This window comes from Pezoporus flaviventris, unplaced genomic scaffold (assembly GCF_033815535.1).
Source record: "Pezoporus flaviventris isolate CSIRO_AGI_PZ_B2104156 unplaced genomic scaffold, CSIRO_AGI_Pfla_v1 ptg000176l, whole genome shotgun sequence".
NCBI classification, from domain to species: domain Eukaryota; kingdom Metazoa; phylum Chordata; class Aves; order Psittaciformes; family Psittacidae; genus Pezoporus; species Pezoporus flaviventris.
This window is the reverse complement of record NW_026892724.1, coordinates 1,759,165-1,775,697: the sequence shown is the minus strand read 5'-3', so window position 1 is coordinate 1,775,697 and position 16,533 is coordinate 1,759,165. Positions and strand designations below refer to the sequence as shown.

The window sequence follows — 16,533 nt, the reverse complement described above, 5'->3', positions numbered from 1 at the left end:
CACCCATTACATTGATTTCCCACCCCTGTGCATGCTCACAAGAACAGAACATTGTGAGGGGTGCTGGGTGCTGAGTGGGGCAGCAGTGAAAGCGTTAAGGCTGGGTGGGCAGAGCTGGGAGCAGCTCCAGCACTGGAATTTGGAGGAGTGGAGTTGCTGCCTTGGCCAAAACCCAGCTGGCGACAAGCCCTGACCGGGATGGGCCCGGGGAGCTGCTGGGGAGGTGATGCAGAGCCTGGCTGGGCCACGGCTGCTAGGCAGCCACAGCAAGGGCAGCACAGAGCCCCGTGCTGCGTGTGGTCCAACAGCAAGCATGTCCCTGCGCTGTGTGAGCGCACTGCTGCTGTCAGCACACTGCTGCCCGGGCCTGGCTGCCTCCAGAGCCTGCCCCTCCCCTTGCAAAGCCCAAGTGAAGAGTTTTAGATAGTTACCATGGGGATGTGTTGAAGTGGAACTCCCATTTGCTCCTGGACTCGCATCCGCTCCCGACTGTTGCATGTGTTACACAGCCCAGAGGCTGGAGCCTGCCCTCACACGGGTGGGTAAGAGAGGGGCACAAAATGCTGCCCCTGGGTAGGAAGCTGATGAAGTCCTTCATCCCTCAGCACTGCTGCTGCCATGTGATGTGTTGGTTAACTGCTTGGCATCTTCAGATGAAGATGATGGTCATATGCTAGACTTTCTGCCCCCGGGCAAAGGTAACGTGTATTTTATGACTTTATTTCTGCTGTTGCTTGGTTTCTCTTCCTCTGTTGGGGCGAGGACACGGTGATGGGTGGAGGAGCCTCGTGAGGAGTAGCTGGCAGGGGAATGCTCAGGTGAGCTCTGCTTTACAGCTTGAAGGAGATGGAAAAATACTCATTGCTGTCACTTCAGGACTGAGCTGGGGCTCGTCCGTCAGGCCAGGTGATGAATGTTGGCATTGGGGTGGCTGGAGTTGGGAGCACACAGGTACTGATGGTTGCACAGAGAAGTTCAGCATTTTCTCTTCTAAGTGTGAGTCTAGTGCATGTGCAGTCGTGGTGCTCTTGGAAGAGCCCAAGAAATATCCCTTGAGCTGTTTGGAGCACAGAGCTGAGGTGCTTATCCTGTCTTGCATGTGTGTCCTGGAGTCCAGGTTGGTTGTGGAGGTCTGGGCTCCGTGCTGCAGGAGGGTTTGCTGCTCCCCAAACCCCTTTGGATGCTGGTGGTGCCTGTGGCTCAGCACACAGCAGATCTGGCACTCAGCAGGATCTCGGGCATGTTACAGACTTGGTGTTACTGTGGGATGTCTTGGGGCTGGAAAGAGCCTCCAAGGAGTTGACCTGGGACAGGCAGTTTCCACCATCCTCCAGCCTGTCTTTCATATGAAGCTCATATCCCGTGTCCTTCTTATGAAGTTGTATCCCAGCTTGACTTTTCCTCATGTTTTATTCTGAAGTTGTTCATAACCCACAGATTATGAATCTCTGTATTCAGGACATTTCCTTCTCTTTTCCATCCCACTTCCTGGTCCGAAACAGGGTTTCAGAATCTCAGGGTGTTCCTGAGTCCTGGCAGGACATTTCTACAGGAGCCTCACTGTTGAGACTTCCTCCCTTTGGGTGAGCAGCACTGGGGTCACTGCCCCATTTCTGCAACATCTCTGACCTTCCACTGATGGAACGTGGTGCAGGGCTGGGCTGGTGCAGGCTGAAGGCCTCAGTGCTTTCAAGATGGAGTTGGACAAGCTCAAGGAAGGGCAGAGGTCCAGGGCTTTTATTTCTGGGCATTCCAAAGTGTCTGACTCCAGATGTCCTGAGCTGGGGTTACAGCAGGGCTGGTGTCTGCCCCACCATCCTCTGCTGCCAGGTTTGGAAGCAGAGGTAATCAAGCTTAGCATGCCCAGTGCAATGGTTTGGGTATCTTTAGGAGAGCCACAGGGAGTACAGTTTCCCACCTAGATGGAGTGGTTTAAGCACTTAGGATTAAGAAGCTTCTCTTGGAGGACTTAGGGCTCCACACATTGTTTCTGCCTGTCACCAGCACACACATGCCAGCTGCTGGTGACAGGAGCTCAGCTCCTTAGAAGGAAGCAGCTTCTGCTGGAGGAGCCAGAATGATGGACCAAGGTCTGTAAAAGCTGCCTGTGGTCCATGGGATGGTTGTGGTTGGAGCAGTGGATGCACATGTGGGAGGAATGGGCCCGTTTTGGTGGGGTATTTCACAGTGACAATATGGGAGCAAGAGCATGACATCGTCTTCTCATCTTCTGGTTTCTTCATGGCTTTGTTCCCTCCCCATGTTTTGGAGAGGGTAAGTGAATGCTGTGGCCCTGCTCTGAAGTGAATGCCCAGCTCCGACCCTGCCTTTGGCAAACGCATCCCTGTTGCCACTGCGTGCAGTTGTATTGACTCTAGGAGCTTCATCCTGAACAGACAGCTTCACTTGTTACAAAGATTGGGCCTTTTGTGGCTTCTCATGGTTCTCCTCTTGATCTTTGATGTTTCTATAATGCCTGAAGAGCTTTAGGAAAGAGCAGAAGGTGGAACAAAGCAACACCCGCAGCCTCCTGGCTCTCTGTGCACTGACAGGTTGGAGGTGTTCTGCTAATATTTACCCAGGAAGCCAAAGCTAAAAATACAGCTTCAGAGATGATCAGAACAAGCAGGAGCCCCAGGAACAGCCCTGAATAGCCTGAATCCAGCAGGAGTGCGGAACCATTCCCAACCTGGGGGTTTGGAAACCCACTGGTAAATAATTCCCATGGCAAAAGATGTGATCAGTCAGTCGATTGTGGTGGTCTCTCATGCTACATGTCACTGAATGTCTGTCCTTGAGCTACCTGGGTGGAAACAGCAGTGTTGTCATGCTTCCCATGGGCTGGAAATCTGGGAAGAAGCTCATGCCCTGAGTCCTGCTGCAGGTATAAGTCAGGTTGGCTTGGGCATGCTGGAGTCTTACCCAGTCTGCAGGTTGGTTGCTTCCCAGAAGCGTGGCTCTGAGGTTTCTTTGAGGCCTGCTGTGTGGACTGGGCATGTCAGGCATCCCCTCTGTGTGCATGCTCTGTCACCAAACCCCTCCTGTCACCGTTCTGCCAGTGCCCAAGATGTACTGCAAGGTGCAGTGAGCTGCCACACAGGTGACCCCAGCCTGGCTTTGGGGTAACCAAATGCAGCAGGAGTATTGAAGCTCAGAGTTTTACTTGGTGTTGTTCTGACTGTGCCAGTACACTCTAGTGTTGCCATTCCTTTTGGAACTCCCTGGTTCCTCCTGTTTGTTGTCTTTCACTCTCTAGAGCATCCCTCAGGAGCTTCAGTTTCAACCCTGCTGATGCGTTTCTCACACTGGAGCTGCCCAGCTCAGTTCTCATCTCCTTTCTGTAGTGCAGAATTACAACACCCTTACAACAGCTTTATTTTTGCAGTGATGAGACTAATGGGGATGGGGATCACAGCAAGCAAGAACCCAGGTTGTGTTGCAGCCAATTTGGTGTAAGAGGTAGTGGGATGGGGACGGGAGGAAAACTGCTGGTTTGGGATATGGAGAGGGTGATTGCTGACAAATTTGGCATGTGCCTTTGAACCATATGCCTTGGTAGGCTCATGGCAGCTCCTTGTTACCTGACCTGGTAGCTGGGCTGATAGGAGAGACTCTGCTCCAGGCAGGCTGGGGGAGCTCCGTGCTCTGGCTGTACCTGCAAAGGAGCATCCAGGTGGCCTTGCAGAACCGGACCCAGGCTTCAGCTGTCTGAGCACTGGAGAAATAACAAACTGATGGTGACACATGGTACCAAGGCCACCAGGTTTGTCCAGACAGGCTGCAAAGGTTGCTGGATGCTGGCTCCTACAAGCGAGTGTCTCTCCAGGGGTGATGAGGGCACTGCATAGAAGAACTAACACACACTGCTGCTGCAGTAAGGGCTGGAATTCTGTTGAGGGCTTCCCCTGCAATCCAGATCTGCACAGTCAATCCCTCAAACCAGCCCCACTGTCCAAAGCAGCCATTTTTCTCTGCAGTGTAAATGTCTGTGCCAGGGCCATTCCCAGCATGGTCTTTCTGCTCCTTTGCATTGCCTTTCGGGAGCTGGAAGAGGGGATGGAAGGGAAAAGAGGGGCTGAAGAAGCAGGAATGTCCTTGCTCCAGAGTTATAATTGGCAGTGGGAGATGTTTACGGCTGGTTGTGCAGATGTTCCACAGCAAACATGCTGGGAGATGGGGGGCTTGTGAGCTGCTATTTGGGGAGAAGTTTCCTTGGCTGCTCCAGTGGTGGCAGGCATGATGCTGCTTTCCCTTACACTAATGCCACCCTTGGCAGTATTAGCTATAAAATATCCATAACTAAATTTACCCATTCATTTTATTACTACCCAGTAGATACAAAGCAGTTAAACTTTCTTATATGGGAGAGAAATTGAGACCTGGGGTTTGGGACTGAGTCAATCTGTGTGCTCAGCACTAAACTGAAAGTGATTTTTGCTGAGGCCAACAGTTTGGGCACCTTTGCTCTTCCCAGGCTGTCACTGCCTTTGTTTCTCATCAGGAGCCAGTCACTCATCCCTGTTTATTTTGCCATCAGCAGGATGGGGACAGTGCTGAGCCCAAGGGATTCTGGAGAATGAAGGTATTGTGTGGCACGTCCGTGACACTTTGTGCCAGTCTCAAAGTGCTTCCCCCTGCATTGAGGAGTAGCTGCACACGGGTGTTTATACCCTGAAAAGCATCAGTAACTGCTAAGCAATGATAAGGGTCTCTGAAGTGATGCTGGAAACCAGTTAAGACCTTAAAAGGTGGTTTATGTTGTGTGTGGAGCAGAAGAGCCAAGGCAGTGTGAAGGAGCTCTTAAAAACTCAACCTGATCCAAGTGTTTTCCTAATGGGCTCAGGAAAGGGTGGCTCTGGGTTGAGGCAGAGCTTAGCCCTGACTGGAGCTATCCCTGAAAAGGCTGGGACTCTGGAACTGAGAATCCAGGGATCATCTGCAGGTTTGGGGGCTTCATGCTTGATTTTCAACCAGAGCAATGAGGATTTCTGTTCTGGCCACTGCTGGTTTTGAGCTGATGTTCTTGTGCAGTGAATGTTACAGCCCACGTTCTCCCTCCTGAAGGAGCACCAGGCAGCTCAGAACCCATCATTTGGCATCTGAAGGTAGGAGTGGTTTTCTCCACACTCTTTACTTTTCCTTTCCCAGAATGCTGGGAGGGCTGGAGCACCTCTGCTCTGGAGACAGGCTGTGGTTTGGGACGCACAAGGAGTGCTGCCTCATGAGGCTTGTGCAGAAGCAGCAGCACTTGCTGGTATCTCGGTGCCTCTTGGAGACTTTTTCCCTTATTTATTTTAGTTTTGTAAAGAAAAGAACCTTAAAAACACTACAGTTTGTGCCTGGGGGATGTGCAGTGACAGCTGCAGTGCTCAGAGATGATCTGAGCACTGGTGGAAGGAAAGTGCTGCTCCAGAGCCTGCAGATTTCGAAGCCTTTAAGAAACGGGACACTCATGATGGGTGTTCAGAGCCTTTCTCAGGTGCAACAAACACCTAAGACATTGCTTTAGCTTTAAATAGCTGCCGTTCTTCCTGTGCCTGTGGACGTCCTGGCCCAAAACACACATTAAAATCCACGCTGCATGTCAGGATGAGCAGGACACAGTTTCATGTGCATGCTGTCGTGTACCTGCTGGGCACTGAGGTCTGAGAGGGGAGCAGGAGATAAAACACCTCATGACTTCCAGTGACGGCAGCAGCAAGTTTCAGTAGCCAAAAGCTGAAAGTAGATAAATCCTGTGGAAAAAGAAAGTGCATTTTGGGGAGTTAATGGCATGAGAACATCTCGAACATGCTGAACCATGCAGCGCTTGCTCCTCTTGCTGCGTTACTGTATTAGATAGATCTGATCCTTCGGCATTAACTCAAGCAGATGTTGGAGGCTGGAGAGCAGGAATCCCTGCAGGAATTACTGAATTATCAGTATAATTGCATTATGGCTTGAAAATTCCAGGATTTGGTGGATTATTCTTTATCCCTGTCCTTGCAAGGAGCCCATGTCTCCACACTTGCCCTTTTCTCCTGTGTTGTCTGTCATGCCTGCTGAGAGTTCAGGACATGCCACATCTTGAGCCTTCCCAGCGCCTGTATTTGTGTCCCAGCCATGCACATGATGGCCAGTGATGATGGGCTCTGCTTTGGGGAGAATCCAGAGGTTTGAAGCTTTCACAACTTGCTCTTGGACAGGCGCTGAGCTCTGGTTCCTTTCCAGCTCCAGCCATCAGGATGTCATGGTTTGAGCTGCTGCATCCAGGGAAGGATTCAGCCAGATCTCAACAAGCTTTCCAAGCTCTGGCAGATTAGCTTATATCCAGTGTGTCTCTAATACACCTCTTTAAGTCATGCTTCTGACCATGCACTGCTGAAGATGGGACGGGGGACACCTGGAGCACCGTATGTGTGGCCTACAGTGTTCTTCATAGGTGCTTTAAATGGATAGGAATGGTGTGTTCAGGCTTCTCAGAAGTCCCTTTTGCTTCAGGACACTGTAGTCATCACTGGTACCTAGAGATAAAGGAGGTGAGCTATGGCTGCATCTGAGAGTACAGTACCCTTGGCATGTAAAATGGAGATCTGGGGGTTTGTGGTCCAGCAGCTGCTGGTGTATGTGGAATAGTTGGTGTAGCAGAGAGAAAGGTAGGAAATGTTCTCCATCTTCAACTCCATATTTTCCTACATTTTGGCTTTGTATTCTTACCCCAAGGATATAATTTTGTCTTCTTCAGACTGTGATAAGCCTGAGATAAGCTGATGAGTTTCTAGTACTGGCTGACACTCAAAGCGTGGATGTCAACTTCACAGTCTTGTGTATGTAACAGTGAGTCCCAGTGCCATGTGTCAACTGGTGAGGGATGTGTTGGTGTTAGGAAATGGGCCCTGAAGTCTTCTCTGTCAGGTCCCTTTGTTTGTGCAGGAAGCTCAGAACTCTGGCTTAAACTAATCCCTTAGTGACTGAGAGCCCAGTCTGTGGTGCCCAGCTTTCCTTTTGCTCTAAGTTCAGCAGTGTTTGATCCTGCACCTTCAGGGTGATGTTTCTCACTGCAGCCAAACTGATCTGGCACCAACCAGCCCAAAAAGGAGCCAGCCCATTCCTCCACATACACCCTTATGCTGGATGCTGGCAGTAGAAAACTTTGATGAGGTTTCCGTTCCATTACTGGGCTGAAATGATGAGTTAGGAGTTCAGATCACAGAATAGTTGAGGTCAGAAGGGATCTCTGGAGGTTGCATGGCCCAACTTGTTGCTAAAGCAAGGCCAGCTTTGGAGTTGTGCTAGGTTGCTCAGAGCTCATGTGAGCACCAAAGCTGTGGGGCAGAGATGCTGCTTTTCTCAGTGACAGCAAACCGTTGGGCTTTGTAAGGTTTTTGGCTCCTCGCTGTGGCTGGTGAAGGTGGTGAGGGTGAAGACTGGTCCAAGGAAGATGAAGGTGAGGATGTCTCTGGCAGATGCTCACTGTTGGGCAGGCACTGTCTCCAGCTGAATAAGATGCAGTAAACTGGAGCTTTTGGCAGTTACCAGGTACATGGGTGATGGTTTGCAGTGGGGAGGTGAGCCCATGTCCTGGGCAGGGCTGTTACCAGTGTTAGAGCTCAGAGGGGGTTGAGGTGGGTGTGAGCAGGGCTGAGCGCTCTGCACTGCTCCCTGTGTAACCCTGAGCTTCTTGACCACATCCCAGTAACATCAGGGCTCAAATCCTGAAGGAGAATTAACAGGCACCTGGCAAAAACTTCAGGCTCCTTTGGGAAGCATCCAGTCCCTGGAAGAGGTTCTGGTGCTATAACAGTAATATAATAATGGTAATATAGCCATCCAGAAGGAGCTGGGCAGGCTGGAGAGATGGGTGTCTGTGAACCTCATGGAGTTCAACAAGGGCAGGAGCAGGGTCCTGCCCCTGGGTCAGGCAATCCCCAGCACAGCCACAGGCTGGGGGAGGTGGGATGGAGCAGCCTGAGGAGGAGCACTTGGGGTGTTGGTCAATGAGAAGCTCCCCATGACCCGGCTTCAGTGTGAGCTTGAGCCCAGAACCCCCCCGTGTGCTGGGCTGCACCCCCAGAGCGTGAGCAGCAGCTCAGGGAGGGGATCCTGCCCCTCTGCTGAGCTCTGGGGAGACCCCCCCTGCAGCCCTGATCCAGCTCTGGGGCAACAACATAAAGGGGCTCCAGGAAAGCTGGAGAGGGGCTTTGGACCAGGGCCTGTAGGGACAGGCCAAGGGGAATGGCTTTAACCTGCCAGAGGGGAGACTGAGATGAGCTCTTAGGCAGAAGCTCTTCCCTGTGAGGGTGCTGAGGCGCTGGCACAGGGTGCCCAGAGAAGCTGTGGCTGCCCCATCCCTGGCAGTGTTCAAGGCCAGGTTGGACACAGGGGCTTGGAGCAAGCTGCTCCAGTGGAAGGGGTCCCTGCCCGTGGCAGGGGTTGGAGCTGGAGGAGCTTTAAGGTCCCTTCCAATGGTGACTGTTCTATGACCTGATACAGGACACTGTATCATTTGGAAATAAAATTAAACCAAGAAACCGAAGGCACCAGAAGCCTCCCCCTTGCCCCCTGACCAAGCAGAACAGGGTCATTTGCTGGATTCACCATGCACCCTGTTGTTTGCACTGGTGCCAGGTGAGGTTAGGATGGGTGTAAACCACTTGAGGACATTCTGCACTTCACTGCTAGTGCAGGTTACTCCTAGCAACCCCCAGGAGCTCGGTATGGCAGGGCAGGGAGGGCAGAGTTCTCCATCCCATACACTGTGTGGAGGCATACGCAGGGTTTGCTGGGGGCAGTGGTTGATGGCAGCCCCACGAGGAAGAGGAGGAGGAAAAGGACTGCTTGGTGTTCCTGGCCCTTCTCTGCAGCACCAGGTGACCTCTGTGTCCTAAACATGGCCTTGCTGTGACCATGAGCTGGCTCAGCTCAGCTCCTACTCCTTGGCACATCCCAAGGCAGGAATGCCCACGTAGCTGGAGGCTGGGAGTCCCAGTGGCTACTGGGGCCTGGCCAGCGTGTCAGCCCACATGAAGTTTGTCAGGTAACACCAGGGCTGGTTTGGAGGTGCCCAAAGGAACCAGTGCTCAGGTTTCCTCCGACCGGGCAGCCAGGTTCATGTCCAGGAGAGCACAGGGTTAGAGCTGGAGTCAGACCTGTGCAGCAAAGCAGGATCATCCACCCCCAGTGGTTCGTTCACATTAAGGCCAAAATGAGCTGCCACTGATGGGACCTTACACACACCTCGTACACACCTTGTACACACCTTGAACACACCTTATACACACATCTTGTACACACCTTGTACACACTACACACACCTTACACACACTTTATACACACCTTACACACACCTCCCCATAGCAGCCATGCCATCCGCTTGGGCTGCGCTCTGGTTGGCAGTGAAGCACTTAACAGAGCCCTCAGCTCACTGCCCCATCCCTGCAGTGTCTCCTGCCTCCTGGCTGGCTCACTACTGTCACCTCACAGCCCAGTGATCTTCTCCAGGCCTCTGGAAAGCTGCACCCAGCTCCATTGACTACCCCTGAGCTGTCGGCAGCAAACTGAGTCTTTGTGCCAAGGAGTGAGTCCCTGCTCCCAGTCACTGCTTGTAAACCCTCCTTAGAAAAGCTTTCACAATCTCTTTACATGCCCACAGTCATGCTGCCATCAGGGCTGTGCATCAGCCTGATGCCATCCTGGTGTCAGCCTGTCACTGTGCTCTGCTTCCTTGGCCAAGATTTTCTCCTTCACTTTAAAGACCCTTGCTTTAAAAGTGGGGGTTTGTGACATTCAGAGCCCCCACGTTGAATGCACAGCAAGGTTTCCAGCTTGGAGACACAAGACATCCTGATGTTCACTGTACATGTTTCAAAATGGAACTGTTGGAACAAGCCCGGAGGAGGCCACGAGGATGCTCAGGGGCTGGAGCACCTCCCGTATAAAGAGACAGTTGGGGCTGTTCAGCCTGGAGAAGAGAAGCTGCATGGAGACCTCAGAGCAGGTTCCAGTATCTGAAGGGGGGCTATATGATGCTGGGGAGGGACTCTTCATTAGGGACTGTAGAGATAGGACAAGGGGTAACGGGTTAAAACTTAACCAGGGGAAGTTTAGATTGGCTATAAGGAAGAAGTTCTTTACTGTGAGGGTGGTGAGGCACTGGAATGGGTTGCCCAGGGAGGTTGTGAATGCTCCATCCCTGGCAGTGTTCAAGGCCAGGTTGGACAGAGCTTTGGGTGAGATGGTTTAGTGTGAGGTGTCCCTGCCCATGGCAGGGGGGTTGGAACTGGATGATCTTAAGGTCCTTTCCAACACAAACTATGCTATGATTCTATAAAACCTGGGAGGGTTTGGGTTTGTTTCCTTTTAGCAGGAGTTTAAAGGGAATACTGCTCCACCGAGCTGGGCCAGCTCACCTCCAGCCTTTAGCAGGACTTGGGAGAGATGAATGACCAAATTCAGAGGATTTGTGGACCAGAAACCTGGTTTTGTCATGGCAAGCATGAGAACATAAGAAGGAGCAGAGCCTGTGCTGCCACCTCCTTACCTCTGGCTGTGTGGGAGAGGAGCAGGACAGCAGATCCAGCTGAGATGAGCTGATACTCAGGGCCAGGATTCCAGTCCTTGAGGGCATCAGGGATGGAGCTGGTACCATCACTGCATTCACTGGTCCTTTAGGGACAGAGCAAATGGGATTTCTGCCTTGGGAGACGGGATTTCCAGCACAGCACTGGCTCTGGGACTGTCAGGCAGGTCTTGACTGATCCTTCCCCTAGGAATGCTTTCCATGCGTTCTACGTGGTCGCTGGCAGGTCACCACTCGCAGCAGAAAGAGGTGTAGGTGCCAGGTATTTTCAGGAAGGAAGGTATGGCTGAGAGCATGATCCTTCAGGAGCTCAGCCCAGCCACGTCCCACAGCTCGAGTGCTGAAGCAGGATCAGTGCTTTTGGTTTTTATCCTGGCTTGGAGAGCTGGAGCCTCCGTCCAGGGGGCTGCGAACGCTCCAGGTTCTCCCATGTGACGCTGTATAAAGATGGAGGCTGCTCTTGTTTTCATTCTCGCCTGATTTAATTCTATTTGCTTTTTCTCTTTTTATTTCAGTTGTGATTCCAAAGAGCCCTTTACCTGCCTCCGAAGTAAACTCGGAGAAACCTAGCATGCACAGTAGCACAAAGACTGGTTTGGGGCATCAACAAGGGCAAAGGCGTCGCAAAACAGGGAAGAAGCGTGGTCGAACGACCAAAGCGCTAATCCATCACCCCATGCCTACACCCTCCAAGTCAGTGGAGCCTTTGAAATTCCCCAGAAAGAGAGGCCCCAAGCCTGGCAGTAAGGTAAAAGCTGATGCTGATGCAGGCGGGTGAAAAGCAGGTGCTGCAAGTTCTGCCATGGGATGGTGCATGCGTGTGTTTGTGCACGTTTGTCTCAGCCTCTGGCTGTATGACTGCAGCAAGTAGGAGACCAGAGGGGTATGTGGGCTGGGAGTATCCCTCAGAGTCTGGCCCCAGAGCTGTAGAGAATGTCTGTGTCCTAAAGATCATTTCCATCCAGAAACTCTGTCTTTGGAGCTGCATTAGCTGTGAAGGTAGCATGGCAGATGCTGTGATCACGACAGGATGGCCGAACGGTGGAATAAGCTCTTGGGTCCATCGTGTGTAGTTAGTCTGTAGCTGGTCTGAGTCAAGCAAAGGTGGCAGATCTCAGGCTTGTTATTTTGTCAGGATTGTGGTGTATAAAATGCACACCTACTGATTACTAGGCTCTTCAGACTCCCCGTCATCACCATCAGAAGTGTGTCATGTTCCACAGTGCCTTGTCTGTTGGATGCAGAGGAGAGAGTGTAGTGATCATGGGTAGTAAAGGAGAGCAGGGGTAAAAGGAGAAATATCTCCTCTTTTTCTGCAGAGGAAACCTAGGACATTGCTGAATCCAGCACCCACCTCTCCAACCACCAGTACCCCAGAACCAGACACAAGCACTGTGCCCCAGGACGCTGCTACAGTTCCCAGCTCTGCCATGCAGGCTCCCACAGGTAAGGGTCTTGAACCACATTCTCCACGTTAGGAGCTGCATTGGTCAGAAAGCGACACACTGAGGTGCTCCTGTTCCTTCCTAAACTTGGAACCAGCAGCCATTGGAATTCCTGAAAGGCTGGCCTGAGATGGAAGGGAGGAAAAGAGAGCCCAGGGGTTCATTTCTCTCTCTGTTTTGGAACTAACGAAGCTGTAGGAAGACTGGAAGTCCATCTCTCCAGTGCAGGGATCCCTTTTTCTGCATGCTCATGGTGACTCTGCAGCTCTCAAAGGGCTCTTTTCATGGCCCATCAGGCCCAGAGGCAGTTTGGTGTGCAGCATCTCTTGTGAGCCCAGGGTGTGAGCTCTCCCAGACCGTGCCAGGCATGGCTGCTGACCCTACAGCAGGATGCAGAACAAGTGCTGAGCAGCAGTGGCCGTGATCTGTTCAGCTTCAGGATGTCCAGGCAAACAGGGACAGGAGGGAGCAGGGGAGGAGCAGGAGTGGCAGTGCAGCGTGTATGCTCTGCTACAGCTGTGAGATGCACTGAAGATGAATCTGGGCAGGAAAGCCTAGTGCAAAGCTGCTGTGTGTATGGTTGGTCAAGCACTGGATAGGCTGAGCCCTCTGTTTCCACAGTGAGTGGCCAGTTTTCAGAGGACCCTAAAGAGCAGGGGCTGCACTCCTTCATCTCCTTTGTCATCACAGCCGCCTTCCCTGGCTGGCACAGGAGCCCCTTTGCAACCTGTCTTTGGGAGCCTGGCTGCAGGGGAGAGTGTAGGAGGGACAGGGACAGTGTGGAAGAAGAGTGAGAGGCAGGAAGACTTTGGATTGCCCTCTGTAAGTGGCTCCGCTGTTAAGATGCAGACAAGCAGTTACGGTGGATTCCCCTTTGCGAGCGATTTGACAGTCTTAAGATCTCAGCATCTCTCATGTTGGATTTTAGGCATCTGTTTCTTGCTTTCTTGAGTGGGTTAATGGCAAACACGTTTCTCATCTTGGCAGTTTGCATTTACTTGAACAAGAACGGCAGCACTGGGCCCCACCTAGACAAGAAGAAAGTTCAGCAGCTGCCGGACCATTTTGGACCTGCTCGAGCTTCTGTTGTCCTGCAGCAAGCAGTACAGGCCTGCATTGATTGTGCTTATCATCAGAAAACAGTCTTCTCCTTCTTAAAGCAAGGCCACGGTGGAGAGGTCATCTCAGGTGAGAACTGGCCTGCAGCACTTTGCCTTCGGAGATGTCATTGCAAGAATTCACTCGTTGGAAGATGCCTCTCCTGAAGCCTGGTGCAGTCATGGGCCAGGGGCAGACAGAAGAGCTCTGTCTTCTCTTTCTTGCCAAACACCTGTGCCAGTGAAGCAGCAGCTGGTGGCTGACCCAGAGCAGTTTAGTGTGGCCTCTGGGCACAAGTGCTGGAGAAGGCAGTGTGTGGCCCTGCCATCGGCCTGGGCAGCGTTAACACTTCACCCTCCATCCCCCAAGCCCTGCCCGAGCCCCGGGAGGAGGCAGAACGGGTGGGAATGTCAGCACGGACGTGGAGACAGGCAATGCCCAGGGTGTCATCCTGTTTTAAGCCCTGGATACAGGGCGTGCAGGCCCTGGAACGCAACTTCCCAGCGCTGCAGCCCCATCCCTGCTGCTGGGTGCAGCAGACTGGTTTTAGCCTGTCCCAGCGCTCAGCCCCGGGAAGGCAGTGGCTTTTGTTTGCTCTAGTCTAGACCAGCGATGCTGAGATACAGAAGCTGGCTGTGCAGCCCTGGGCGTAGCCTCCTGCCTTTGCTGGGGGTTTACGTGTTGGGCTCTGTTTGTTTCTGTCTCCAGCTGTGTTTGATCGGGAACAGCACACTCTGAACCTGCCAGCAGTAAACAGTATCACCTACGTCCTCCGCTTCCTGGAGAAGCTCTGCCACAATCTTCGCAGTGACAACCTCTTTGGGAACCAGCCTTTCACTCAGAACAGCCACATGCAGCGCTCACACGAGTACGACCACGACAGGTATCTACCAGGTAGGAGCTGGGGGGGGTTGGCGTTGTAGGGACCCTCAGGTGCCCCGCGTCTTAACGCAGAGTTGATGTCAGGAGGCAGGCTGAGCGTCAGAGCCCTCCCTGCAGGGTTCATTGCATCACACTCGGTGTCAAGCACACAGCCCCAGGGCTCTTTTTTCAGGCAGGGTTCAAGTTGCCATGTTTTCTGCCCGTCGGTCTGATTTCCATCTCTGCCTGTAGGTTTCCGCTCATCCGTGCTGTCTCCTTGTCTCCCCTCCTCTCCTTGTTCCCCCAGCCCTTCCTGCTTCCTGTAATCTGATTAGAGTGACTTCACCCAGTTAGGAATTAAGGTGAAGGACTGTGTGTGAGAAGTCGAAGAGCGATAACATGCAGCAGGTAAACTGTAATTAGGAATGGAATTAAAAGCCAGCAGAGCACTTTCCATGCTGGCTGTGAATCCCCTGCCAGCAAACAGCACATCCAGCCCTTGGTGGGAGCATGGCCCGTTCCGGGATGAGGCACGCTCAGCAATCAGAGGCATAGGTGGCTTTGTTTTCCGTGGTATGGAAAGGAACCACCTTTCACCATGGTGAAGCAACACACCCTGGCAAGATATTTCATGCCACAACACAAATCATAAGGTTGCAGAATTGCTCTTAAGCAAATGCAGTGGAAAATAAGACCAGTGGTTTTTCCCCACAGTGCTGTGTAGTGGCAGCAGCCCCTGGGGTGGAAGCTGCCTCCCCAGACTGGCCATGGGGCTTTGGAGGAGCTGCTCCTATAGGAATGCTGGTAGTGGAGAGAATAAAAGCTATCTGCACCCTCTTTAGTAGTTGACAGGTATCTTGTTCTCATCTCCTCGCTTCCTCCCCTGTCTTTCTGCCCCCAAGTCAGCAAATTGTTTTTTGTGCTGTTTGAGGACTTTCCAAAGTTAATGCTTTGGATAATTAAGGCTCTGGTGAGAAAAGCATAAAAGGATACACACTGATAGAGAACTGTTTAAGGAGAAGCTGCTAAGGGTGAAGCTTAGGGGCCACAGCCTAGTGCTTCATTGCAGCTCACAAAGCACCCAGGCTCAGGGTGGGGGATTAGCAAGAGTCTAAAGAGGACCTTGGAGTGACTGTCCTCTGCTTCCTCCATGGCTGCAGGCTGGAGCAGCAGTGCCAGGAGCAGGGAGCTGTGCTGTGCTATAGGAAGAGGAGCTATAGGAAAAGGGTTGGTTGCTGTGGCAAGTACAGGAGCAGCATGTCTGGTTCCTGGGACAAGAGGTTACCAGGGAACCCTCAGAAGAAATCCGTGTGTTCCAGTGGGGAATTATCCTGTGGTCATGAGACAGAGCAAAACCAGAATGGGAGGAATAGGACTGGATCTGGGCATGGTAGCAGGCTTGGATGGGCAAGGTCCTGTCGCTCACACACATGGCTTCGAGCCCCCATGAGATGTCAGTGATGTCTGTGCTGGGCTGCCTGGCAGGGTGGGAAGGTTTAAAGAGCAAAGTCAGAATCCAGGGCAGCTCAGAGCACCAGATATGACATGATACTGAGACCATCCCTTCCTGAACTTGCCCTTAGAGTGTCTGCAGGGGTTAAAGGAAGATTAACCACAGTCCAGGGAAGCGGTAACACCTAGTGCTGTAGCTCATACTGATGTCTCAGGGATTGCTGGGCATCTGAACATTAGCACCTTTCTCAGGCACCTGAAGAAGGTGATAAACGTTGTTATCTACACATTCCTGCGGCTTCTGATGGGGGGTTATGGCTAGTGATGGAAGAATGAGGATGTGGTTGTACATCAGCTTGTATCACACCAAGTGTTGATTGGTCTCACCCTCAGCTCTGTGTGTCCTGCCTTGTTCCCTCTGCAGTGGAGATGCTCATGTGCCTGAGTGGGGCTGGTTCTTCCAGCAGTCACTGCTTAGGACTGGGAGCTCAGTTCCCAGAACAAACTGGCTTTACAGGAGCACCACTGTGGGTCTGTGGAGAGCTCATGGGTGTGCTTGGGGTAGAAGAAGGAAGGTCTGCAGCAGCCCTTAGGTCAGCTGCATCTTGGGATTCTGTCCTGCTACATAAGGCATAACCGTGGAAGTAAGGAGAATAGATCAAGTTGTACATCAGGAAACAGTAGGTTTGCAAGGAAGTGGGAAGTTGATTGCTGTGAAGGGGAAGAGGGATGGGCTGTGAGATGATGTGAGCAGGTATATCTGATCTGGAGCCATCGGAAAACCTGGAGGACTGGAGAGACCTGGACCTCGGAGCCTAGGGTCCCGTTACTACAGGCACCACAAAGTGCAGTGTTGCTTTAATGAGCTCTGGAGTGGGGGATTTTGCTTTTCCAGTGGGGTGGAAAATTTTGCTGAATTTTTAGGAGCTATGTTGTAGTTTCCAGCCCAGGTTTACTCTGGGCAATGTGGTATCTGTGTCTCCGTGTCTTTAGCTTGACTTGGTTCTTCTTCTTGTTGTAGTAGTTAGGGAGCAGTTGTATCCTTCCAAGGAGCTCACCTTTTGGCTGCCCTGGGAAGAAGGGCTCTGCTCTCCTCATCTAGTGTTGGTTTGAGTTCAG

General features: G+C 52.2%; 1 protein-coding gene across 5 annotated transcripts in view; it reads left to right on the top strand.

The window, feature by feature from the left end:
• SCMH1 (Scm polycomb group protein homolog 1) overlaps positions 1-16,533 on the top strand; it is a 59,497-nt gene that overhangs the window by 29,656 nt on the left and 13,308 nt on the right. For 4 of the 5 annotated variants that reach the window (XM_061480319.1, XM_061480317.1, XM_061480318.1 and 1 more), the window contains exons 9-12: positions 11,074-11,306; positions 11,878-12,004; positions 12,991-13,191; positions 13,810-13,995. In XM_061480319.1, coding sequence (XP_061336303.1) covers positions 11,074-11,306; positions 11,878-12,004; positions 12,991-13,191; positions 13,810-13,995 — 747 coding nt within the window. The remainder of the gene's footprint in view (positions 1-11,073; positions 11,307-11,877; positions 12,005-12,990; positions 13,192-13,809; positions 13,996-16,533) is intronic. The other variant, XM_061480320.1, reaches the window with a different exon arrangement.